We start from the raw sequence: 12,023 nt of genomic DNA, 5'->3' as shown, positions 1-12,023 counted from the left end.
TAGCACAGATAATTAATTGATCGATCCCTAAATAAAATGAATATCTCATGATCTTTGTTTTTATTTTCCAAAGATGGAAGGAAGTACTCAATCTACAAATACTGGAGATAGCGTAAACTAAGATTAGACTAAAAATCGTTTATGAGTAATGTGTACATAAAAACAGATGTTAAAAAACAACAACTCTTTTGATAAACAGGCTCCTCGAAGCCTCCAGAGATACAAATGTGGTGAGGAGCCAGGATCTGTTCACTCTGGTGAGATACGTGTCCTACAATCCACTGGGTCAGAGCATGGCCTGGGACTGGACCACACTCAACTGGAAATACCTGGTTAACAGGTCAGTGCTACACTACTGGCATGTATCAAAATCCATTCGTCCATCCATCCATCCATTTTAGACTGCTTATCAGGGACATGAGTGAGCTGAGGCTAATTTAATTAAACTTCCTTGATTGACTATGGGAAAAAAATGAACAAGCAATAAAAAGTAAATTGCTGTTATTATTAAGTGGTATTTTATTATCTAATCTTTGTATGGATTGCTTGCTGATAGAGTGAATGTACTATACAAAATACTGTGTTATTAATTGTAGATGCCAATAATACTTGGAGGTTATGTGTTTTGATGAATATATTAAAAAATGTTTGTACATTAGTTTTAATACTTAAACATAAATGTGTTTTAACCTACAAAATAAATACCAACAGCGATCTGCTTTTGGAGCATGAATGAAGTCCAATACCCTCAACACCACCATAAATTGGGTTGTGGCTGTGTTTAGGAAAACAATCATATTGAAACTCATGTTACATGGCAGAAGCACACACCTCTCAAAAATATTTAATATGCTACAAGATTTAACATGCCCCCAAAAAATATCACTAATTTAGCCTTTTAACTTCACAAATGCAAACACGTGTAAAGTCATGAGCAATACAATAAATACAGCGAAGTGGAGAGACCAAAATCTCTGGAAAACCATCACAAAACTCAACCCGTGTTGCCTGCATCAAAGACAGGCAAATGCACCACTGCGTTACAATAACAACAACAACAATAAAATAACAACATCCTTTTAAATGTACAGTAGATGAACCATTACTCAGTCTCACTCGGAAGGTACTCGACATGCATAGAAGATATGTATCTATTAGGAATGTCATCTTTATATTTTACATTTTAAATAATAATAATTTAGACAATGTTAAAAACCACATTGGATAGGACTGCTAACGTTTGAGATGTGTTGAATAATAATATATATATATATATATATATATTATATATTTTTTTTTATATATATATATATTTTTTTTTTAAAGGACTGCTAACGTGATATGACAACAATTTGGCAGTCATATGAGTGTGATGCTGTAAAACTTTAAGGATAACAATCAAAGACTATTAAAGAGAAACAGTCCACGATACCACTACAATATGACATCGTCTTAGCTCATAAAGATTAAAGCTGTTAATGAGATAAAATGTATGTCTATTCGGCACAGTTAAGTCAGTGTTGATCACATAAAAACAGTTAAAGCCTATATACTCATTTGCAGTGCCATTCTTTTCCATTGAAAGGTGCTGTTCCAAACAAGTATCATGTGACCTCTTACATTTCATAGCACAGCACCAAGTTTATTGTTATTTTAGTTAAGGAAAACAAACGAAAAAACTGAAACTTTTTTTTTAACAATTTCGTTAATGAAATAAAATAAAAACAAAAATGCTTCTTTTTTTTTTAAACGAAAACTAACTGAAACTACATTTTATGTTTACATAATAATTATAGCGAAAATGTCGTTTAGTTTTAGTCTTTGGTAATTAATTTAATACATGAGCCTTTGTGGATGATTTTAAATATTTTTATTTCGACATTAACCGGAATAAGGACGTTTGAAAGTGTGTCACACAGAAGTGATCTCATCTAGCAGCAGCCAATAAAAAAGCACCTTCAGATGACATCACTCCTAGGCAAGTTTGCCTGCTTGACTTTTGGCTCTAATGGCTCGCCTCGCCTGCTTTTTCATTTAACTCAGCCCAAATGCAACGCTAGGTAAGAAATGTGTCACTTTTTTCATTTTTCCATGGTGTTAATTAAATATTCCACACAAGTAATACACATTAAAAAAAACTAATACTGAAACTAACTAAAATAAAACTAACCTAAAACTAAGCATTTGAAAAATAAATAAAACTAATTAAAAACTATCAGAACTACCCTGAAAACTAATTAAATTTAAAATAAAAAAACTAAATAAATAACTAACTAAAATGAAAATTTCAAAACTATAATTACCCTGCACTGCACACAATACAAATCACTTCAGGCACAACCCTTTTACCAGACCAGTGCCCACATGGCCAATGCTTTTATCTTCCTGTATTCTGTTGATTATTGATGAATGAATTTTCTCTTACAGATATACTATCAATGATAGGAACCTGGGCCGTCTTTTGAATCGACTCTCAATCAGCTTCAACACAGAGCTACAGCTGTGGAAAGTAAGGAATAGTCTGTGTGCTACCTAATGCACAGTGTTTTTAATTGTTGAGAACTGTAAGCGTAGTAAACAAAGCTATGTTGCATTTGACTAGACAATATTGAAGTTTTTTACCAAATTAAAAAAAAAAGTTTGTTAAACATTGCCCTGTACAAAAGTGAAAACCACACTGATTTCAAAGACGTATTTTGCATATGCGGCAGCATCGTATCTAAACCCAAACGTTGTAAGGTTTTATCCAGAGCTTCCTCGTGACTATGTCAGAATATCTTTGAGCAAGACACTAAGCCCCCAATTGCTATTGGTGGTGGGTTAGTTTCCACTCATGACTAATATTCCATTGAATATTTTGGAGTAATCCTTATGTAACTCTGAGAATGTAAAAGTGCTTATAAAACTTCATTATCACTGTTACAGGAACAATGTAATTCAAATTTCCTCAGAATGAGTGACGTTGAAAATAAAATAAAAAGTAAAAGATCAAAACTTTTGGGAGAATTTTGGGCCCTTTTTCGAATTTCTCGCGTTTCCATTCAGTTTTATTTTTCACATTTTTTGAAAATTCAAATAAAAATGGATGGATGAATTGGAAACCCATTTAGTGACAAATGAGACAAGATTCTACAAAATCGTATCATTTTCGTCTTGTTTTTTATTCATGAACTAAAATCTCAATAGATTTTAGTCCAGTTGTTATTATTATTTTCGTCTTGTCTTCATTAGTCGACAAAAATGCATACTGATTTAGTCCCAGTTATTGTTTATTAATGAGGGTTTTAGTCTTGTCTAGTCTAGTTTTAATCCGGTGAAAAATGTGTGTTGACGAAATTACTTTTGTTTAGTTTTCGTAGGGTTTAGTTCGATGAAATTAACACTCATGTCAACATGTTCTTGTTACGTTTGCCACATTAATAGTCAGAACCTTTAAAGATATGTGATTTAATATGTAGCAGGTACGCAGGGTCCAAGGTCAGACTAGTACATGCATGTCAGTTGTTCATAGTCATAGTCATGGGTGGCGTGAGAGGTTGAGGGATGGTGGACCCAAATACAGGGAAGTACGGCAGTAAGACTGGAATCAAGGGTAATACGTGAAACTTTAATGAAACACAGATGAAGAGGTGAGCAGACAACCATGACTTGACGTGGCTGGATTTGACGAACGTGGACAGGACATAACTAGACTGGACGCAAGAGGACTGGGCTTGACTTGACTGGACCCTGATGGGGCTTGACTTGACTGGACCCTGATGGAGCTTGACTGGACAGGACTGGGATGGTCGTCGTGACTGGATTGGTCATCGTGACTGAACATCAGTCAACCTCACGGATGGGAGACGACCACTCTACCACTGAGCCATGCCACCCCGGAGTGGACCCAGAAGTGGACACTTGAGACTGAGGGTTCTATTTTATTAGCCGGCGCATGCAGCAATGCTGACATATGCTCATTTCCTCGCTAATCCAAAATTGAGTATTCCAAACCACATATAATTTTGAAAATTCTAATCCAGATTTGGAAATCCAATCCTGCCTTTAATCCAGATTTGAGCTCGTGTTGGGTAATGTGATGTGTGTTGTATCTTGCAGATGGAGCATTTCTTCAGTCTGAATCCCAATGCTGGTGCTGGGGAGATGCCAAGGCAGCAGGCACTGGAGACTGTCAGAAATAACATCCAATGGGTTCGGATGAATGAGGAAGAGATCACACTATGGCTAGAGAGCAATATCTCCTAACTCAGTAACACATTTCAGTCAACATATTTTCAGAGTGTGAAAGTTAACATCCTCAGTAAAATCCAAATGACTTCAGCCCATTTAGAATATACAGGATGATGTTGAATTCACATGCATCTGTCCCTTGTTAAAACAATTTGATCACTTTTTTGCTTATAGTGTGTAGTAATGCTCTTGTGCTTGAGGATCACTAATATATTGACCTTGCATTTCAATCTATATACAATCCACATTTATATTTAAAGTGAAATCACAGACTTTTTTTGGAAATACTAGATACACGTTTGATGATAATTGCTGAAAACGTGTAGACTGAGAATGATGTAGTACTGAATTGTGGCGATTTAATGTGTTAAACTGAGCGTGGCTTCACCTGATGCATTTGGGCTCCTCCCCCACTATATAAGAACTTGAACTGCCCAGTGACACGTTGGCCAACGAGTCAGCAGTCGTGTTATGTTAATTGCTAATCGTGACTGAAGATGGTACCTGGGCAGGCTTTCACCTGTCTTGGTGCGGTAAACTCTCACTGGCTGGGACCACGTCCCCGTTTTGTGCCAGCTAGTTAGCTAGCTCCCTCAGCTACCTCTCTTCAGCTTCTACCCTAATGTCTCTTGGTCATCTCCCCTCTTTCCCGTTAATCTGTGTGCTAAATTTATACTATAGTCCCTAATAAGTTAATACTATAGTCCCTAGTAACTATTCAATTTTGAAGATGAATCTCTCAACGCAGTTTTATGTTGTGTAAGCTACCATCATTTTTATTCTGCAGGTATACAAATGTATCAACAGTAGTGGTATTTGATTAACAATTAACACTTGAGCAGGGTGTGGATTCAGCACTTTCAGCGGACAACAGTGTTTGAAAGTGGAGACAATTGCTTGATTTTCAAGGTTTTTTAAGCCTCGTATACACTTTTTAAAAATCATTTTTATTTGGTAGGTTTGTGAACAACACTCTTCTCTATGGTGTGTCAAATTTACAATATATTTACTTTAGTTTTACAGGGTCTTTAACTTTTACTATCTTTTCGCAACTTATGCATTGAATGTTCAACTCTTCTATTCTCAGAAATAAATGAAATTCCTTCCAATCCTTCCTTCCTTTCCTCAGTCTTTCCTTTGGTCTCTTGAGGTCTTCATAATTGGTTGGAATTTAGATGTTTCTGGGGTTAGTGAAAGATTCTGGTTGGTAATCCGGTGGGTAGTAGGTGATGTCTGGTAGGTGCTGGATTTCACTTTTCTTTGATCCTTCCTCGGATCTCCTGACAACTTCACAACTCTAGTGGGATTCTGAAGTATTTGGTTTAGGTGAATGGGATTTTTAATAGGTTTTAGGTGAATTAATGAGCACACACTCACATGCACGAACATATGCACACCCTCACCCGCACATGCACCTACTCACGCATATACAAAATAAAAAATAAAATGTATTTTTTTTAAGAAATAAATAAAATTCAATAATCATGTAATACAATCAGGACTGAATAAAATTGTTGCATATTGAGTTTTATTTAGCCAGACTTTTTTTTTAAAGAAGTTAAACTGTGGTGTGGTATCTTTATTCGTTGTCAGCTTGGAAACAGAGATTCCAAAAATACATTTAAAGGGATGTGTTGGAATTTCCCAGTCATTAATTAATTGAAAAAAAACTGCATGGCGTAAGAAAATGGATGGATGGATTATATAACTCAAGACCGCTACATTATATGATCTTTATATGATATTATCCTGCAAAAATCTCACACATCCAATTATGCCAAATGTCATATACAGCACATTGGCTCAATGTAAGTGATGCTAAAACAACAAGGTGAGAGTGTACATCAGTTTTTGCAATTTAAAAAAAAAAAAGTTTATGTCAGCGTTCCACAACAGTCTGGTGCAGTTTATGATAAAAGGCTTGTTCAAATCACTTTTCTCCATTCTCAAAGCTTAAATTGAGAAAAACAACTATGGTTGACATGACCTTCCACACCTTGTCACAATTTTTTTCAGGCTAATGATGACAGGTGACCTTTCACCTTGCTCAGCAGGATAGTAGCAATACTGTATTTGGCTGTCTGTGAAGACAGGGGTTGGAATATTGGAGGTCATCCGCCAGTGACCATGAGCTGAGAAGTCAAATCAAATAAAACGGATTGAGACAGACGGAGGTGGCCAATTTGGCCAAGAAGGCGGAGCATAAATTCAAAATACGATACTGTAGAACTCAATACAACTAGAAAAAAGAACAATTCAGTGCTGATCTTACCGGGCAGACAAAATAAATCGTCCATCGGTCAATAAACAAGGACAAAAAAGAATAATCAGAAGATCACTTTTTCAATTCTTGAAATGTGAGTATCCTAACGCGTGCTTTGCTTGTAAATTGGAAACAAAGTGTGTCGATGGACGGAAGGAGCGAGTGGTCCATTTTAATGTCCGTATTTATTAGCTCATTCAAACCCCAAACTCGTATGTTTTTAAATACTTTGTCCTTCACTCCCAAAAACGTATATTTATTTATTTAAACGTATTCAGCAAAAAATCCATCACCGTAGCCGCCATGTTTCTTACCAATTCAGGCCAAAGCAGTAGATTAGATAAGATTTAAGTGAATCAGGCTTTATTCCCGCAATTCATGAAACACCGCAACACAGAGCATATATATACATCCATCTTCTTAACCGCTTGTCCTCACAAGGGTCGCGGGGGGGCGCTGGAGCCTATCCCAGCTGGCTTTGGGCAGTAGGCGGGGTACACCCTGAACTGGTTGCCAGCCAATCGCAGGGCACACAGAGACGAACAACCATCCACACTCACAATCACACCTGGACAATTTGGAGTGTTCAATTAACCTGCCATGCATGTCTTTGGAATGTGGGAAGAAACCGGAGTACCTGGAGAAAACCCACGCAAGCACGGGGAGAACATGCAAAGGTTTCCCTCTTCCAACACAAGCTGATTACAATCAGCAGGATCGTTATCAGGCTTATGCAGAGCTTGCTTATGCGCTGATCATATATCGGCTGTGTTGGAGAAGGGAAAGATCCAAAACCTGCAGGACTCCGGCCCTTGAGACACCTATGGAGAGTATGATTCACTCCTCCCGATACAGCGGCAACTTTTTTGTTTTTTCCCACTCCTCCAAGTAGCGTGCAGGCTAAGCCATCCATCGTTTGCTATAAGGACTATTACTACAGTTTTACGCCACCAAATGTGCAATAACCGAGCCAAATTGACCCAGTTGGCCACAATGCACTTAACAGCAGACTCAAGGGAGTTTGCAAACACGGACGCTGGCGGACCTTGGAAACGAACTCTCTTTGCAATACCATTGGCTAGGTTAGCATTCGCTAGTAGTATTATCAAGTACGAAGCTACAACAGCGAATATGACGTTTATGAATTTAAAATGGGATGGAACCAAAGAAAAACACCAGAGTGACGGCGCGGGATCCTGGAGCATAAAGTAAGTTATTTGAAAAACCTTTCTGTGCGGTTAGTATACTGCATCAATGGCCATTGTTGGCTTCAACAACTTAATATGTTTGAATGAGATAAGCAAATACGTCAGGCTTAGTAAACATATGATGAAGATAAAGCGCTATTTAAGTGCACTCCATTTACAATTTACAAACCCAATTCCAAAAAAGTTAGGACACTATACAAATTGTGAATAAAAACTGAATGCAATTTTTGGGGGATTTGTTGACACCATGGAATTTAAAATCAACATAGTTTTCCCTTAAAATTATACATTTTCTCAGTTTAAACTTTTGACCTGTTCTCTATGTTGTCTTCTGAATAAAATATAAAAAAATTGTACTTCCACATAATTGCATTCAGTTTTTATTCACAATTATAAAGTTATAAATAAATCTGGGCAGAAGACCCTCAACAATCCCCATTTCGGACTCAAAAGAGTCCGACATAAGCAGATAAACATTTCAGAGAAAAATTCCAGCGGGATCTTCATCCTCTTCGTCGGATGCCTCAACAGTGGGCTCCTTTGGGGGAAAGATAGACTCAACCATCATATAAGAAGACTCATTTCGTATGTCCTGTTTTTCAATAGCAGTGGTAATAATTCTCTGGCAAAGGGAACGAATACATGGAATACAGCAACACCCGCATGTGGTTAGCAAAGCAGCAAATACAGCGATAGATATCAAAATAGAGGAAACTAAGGTTTTATAGCGCCCGAACACATCCATCCAATTATCCCATACAGAAGTATCCACTCCTGAATGTTCTTTCATTTTCATATTGAGTGTACGCAGCCCTTCAATTGCAATAGTCAAACTTCCATCGGGCGCAGTGTTGTTAGGAATGAAGGTGCAACACTGATCTCCAAACATTGAGCAGACTCCGCCCTTCTCTGCCAGCAACATATCTAGTGCAATTCGGTTTTGGAATGCAATCAAAGATGTGGCAGCCAGCTGGCCGTGTACAGCCTCAAAACCACTTTGAGTCCAATTTCCCAGCCTCTGTACGTTATAATGTACATAATTAATTCTGTCTACGTTTTTGTTAATGGTGCACCACCAGCAAATTGTAGATTCAAACCCTGAGAGTACTTGATCAACTAATTTGTACTCATCAGGCACACCTCTTGGTACAACAATTGCATCAATGTAGGTGGGAACATTCTGCTCTTGCCAAGAGGACCGTTTGGCTCTTCGGAAAGAAGGAGGGGATAATGGTTCCCAATTATCAATTATTTTTAGAAGGTTATCAACAGAGGTGGGGTAGATTTGTACTGGCAGTAGGAGGGTGATGAGAGCACAATATCCTGTTCTATTCAAAGGCAGCTTATCAAATATTCTGTTATCGCCACACCACCACCATATGTCCCCTTTAGATTGAGGTTGGAACCTCTGTCCCATGTCTATTGTCGAAATGCAGTGAGTGGTGTGGTTTAGTTCTCCCAATTGTTCTCCTGTTCCTGACATTTTAATACATGAGAAATTACCATCTGCAACTTTGTTTGAAAATACTGGTTTGTTTTTCTGCCATTTTACTAGGGGATACACCTTATCCCATTTAGAGCAATTGGCATTGGGGACAGTTTTATTCATATTATTTTATTCGTTAATGGCATGGGCCGATTCTTTAGCCAGCAGTAGCCAATTGTTACTGCTGCCAGACAACCCTGTCGTAACACGGAACCACTCATCTACACCATCGAGCGGTACGCTCACGGCTCTCACCCCGGTCACCTTCATGTAATTAGTCATTTTTGGTTGTTCTAAGTTACCCATAGTCTTATTGACACAAACCACAATGGGAACATAGGGGTCGGCTCCGGTGAACCATGCCCATAGCAGTAATCCCCAACAGGAGGTGTTAAATAGAGTTGCATTAGGCGGTCGTATTTTGCCATCGGGAAGAGCAAAGGTCAATTCGAGTTGACCTCCCAGGTTACTCAGTGTTACCCTTTTGCTAAAGAAAATAGCTTCCTCACTAGTTCCCGGTGGCCAGTGACTTCCGTCCTGGGTAGTTATAAAAGTACTCCAGTCTAGCCGTAAAACATGTCCTGTCAAATACCACCAGTATTCTACCCAGTCTTCCTCTTTAGTCTGCACAGTGTTCCTAAATCCCTTCAAAGACCTAATGGGAATTTTAACAGAGGTGTTCGTGTTTGGGGCCACCGTCACTGTTATTGAGTTATTATAAGTCCAGGATATGACCCACTGAGTGTGTGGAGAATCAATACTTCGCTTTATGCGATGTGTTGCCGTTACGTTCAAGGTTGTACTGAGGTGCTTCCAGAGATACCAGATTGGCATAAAAGTCAATATGAGAAAGAGTGTCGTGATGTAGGAGCAGATGGAGATGCGTTCCCACTTTTAAGCCATCTCGAGATGATGTTCTTGGGTTGAAGAATAGAAGGCGTTGTCAGCTTCTTCAGGACCTTAGGGTAGACTACCTGGTCCCAGGATGAGTCACCGGGATTATTCTGCCCGTATAACGTGACCTTGGCTCAGACCACTTTTGTTTATCACTTTCAACCATACATATTCACAATCATTTATTTCTGAAGGAGCATCTGGTTGTTGTTTTTTGTTAGGTGGGGGTTAGTAAATGTTAGTTGTTTGAGTTCTGGAGGTCCTGGAACGTGCGTCTCTTCCAATGGAGCTGTTGGAGCCGGAAATGGTCTGTTGGTGTGATTTTTCTAGGAAACCCATGTGATGGTATGTAATGATTACTCAAATGTTTTACCACGATATTTGCTGCTTCAGTTTTGTAGGGATATGCCTCTGGCCATCCTGAAAAGGAATCCACTATTACCAGCAAATATCTGTATCCTGACTGGTTTTATCATGTCAGTGAAATCCATCGAAACTACCTGACCCGGAGCAGTCACGTCCGGATCGTGAGTGCCCTGGGGAGGTTTAGATGTAGGCATACTGTTATACCTGTTGCAAACACTGCAGTCCTGCAGTTTACTTTTAACAATTTGTCTCATGAAAGGATGCCATCAGGTGTGTAGTCGTCTCAGTGTTTCATCCACACCTTACATGGCATTTTTCTATGGGCTTCAGAAATGTGATTTTTCAATTGTTTCTGAGATGTAATACATTTACCTTCTTTCCGCCATATACCTGCTTCATATTTTTTGTCCCCCTTTGGACATTCACACACTTTTTTTCTTCTGGACTTACTTTTTCCTGCCACAGCTTAACTGTTTCTGTTATCACCTCCTATGGATTGTCACATTCAGACTCACTTACAGTTAGTTGGAGTGTAGGTCGGTACCCCCCAACCTTTTTTGCTGCTCGATCTGCTAATTTGTTTCCTGCTGATACAAAATCATTAGTTCAAGAGTTACCTTTGCTTTAAAAAAAATATATATATATATATATATTTATTTTTAATTTTTTTACTGCCACCGCTGTTGGGAGCATTAAAGCATCCCGCAATTTAAGAATATCATCCTGATGTTTAATGGGTGTACCGGTTACAGTTTGGAAATCGTTTCGCTACCATTCTTTTAATGCAACATGAACTGTCATGTGTGCATATTTTTCCAGTGGAGTTGATGCATACAGACAAACTTGTCGACTTCCTCCTTCCCCCTTCTGATAAAGGGCAGCAGAAACACTGCTGGTCTTTTCAGAAACATCCAGATAGAACATGCGACTGTAATCAGGAATCACAAGAGCTGCAGCAGTGGAAAGATGCTGGTTCAAGGAGATGAAGAGCAGAGACCTGGTGGCTTCAAGACAAGAAGTTTCAGATGGAGCTGTCAGCAAGAGATCATCCACATACTGCACCAGGAGAACAACAGGGGGCAGTTCAAGTGGAGACAGCAACTGGCAAAGACAGTCGTTGAAGAGTCCAGGTGAAAAGACAAAGCCTTGAGGCAGGCGATTGTAGGAGTAGCAAACACCATTCCAAGTGAAAGCAAAAAATTGCTTCATTGAAGGGTAAAGTGGAATGCAAAAGAAAGCATTAGTCAGGTGTGAAGTGTGAAGTGAAATGAGTGTGGGTTGATGCAATTTGAGACAGAAAAAGTAGGAGTTAAGACGGCCGTATTGGGTGGGGGGGCGCTCCTGCTCCTGGGTTTGCTCTCCGGCCGGTGGCCCTGGCGGGGCCCGGGGGTCGTCCTTTGGCTCTGCCGCGGCCTGGGGGGCCCTCAGGTGTTGCGCTTGCTCTGTCCTGGCAGGGGTCGACGGCTCCCCTCTTTGGTGGAGATTTTCATGCATGCCAGATCCACCACACCAGCATCTATCGAAACTCAAACACAATCTGCTTCCTCCTCAGGTCATTGAATCGGTGGAGGCTGGT

The 12,023-nt window shown here is 39.2% G+C and overlaps 1 protein-coding gene and 1 pseudogene across 1 annotated transcript in view; one reads left to right on the top strand and one right to left on the bottom strand.

Annotated features, from left to right (window-relative positions):
• enpep (glutamyl aminopeptidase) overlaps nucleotides 1-4,245 on the top strand; it is a 29,847-nt gene extending 25,602 nt beyond the window's left edge. Inside the window, exons 18-20 of the mRNA XM_086095086.1 lie at nucleotides 200-340; nucleotides 2,428-2,509; nucleotides 4,099-4,245. Coding sequence (XP_085951212.1) covers nucleotides 200-340; nucleotides 2,428-2,509; nucleotides 4,099-4,245 — 370 coding nt within the window. The remainder of the gene's footprint in view (nucleotides 1-199; nucleotides 341-2,427; nucleotides 2,510-4,098) is intronic.
• Nucleotides 4,246-8,179: 3,934 nt separating this feature from the next.
• LOC147163278 (uncharacterized) lies at nucleotides 8,180-10,090 on the bottom strand (annotated as a pseudogene).
• Between the last annotated feature and the right edge of the window lie 1,933 nt (nucleotides 10,091-12,023).

Source organism: Leptonotus elevatus, chromosome 14 (genome assembly GCF_054856555.1).
Source record: "Leptonotus elevatus isolate MCC_2025b chromosome 14, RoL_Lele_1.0, whole genome shotgun sequence".
NCBI lineage: Eukaryota > Metazoa > Chordata > Actinopteri > Syngnathiformes > Syngnathidae > Leptonotus > Leptonotus elevatus.
Note: the sequence above shows the minus strand (reverse complement) of the source record. Positions and strands in the feature narration are given on the sequence as shown.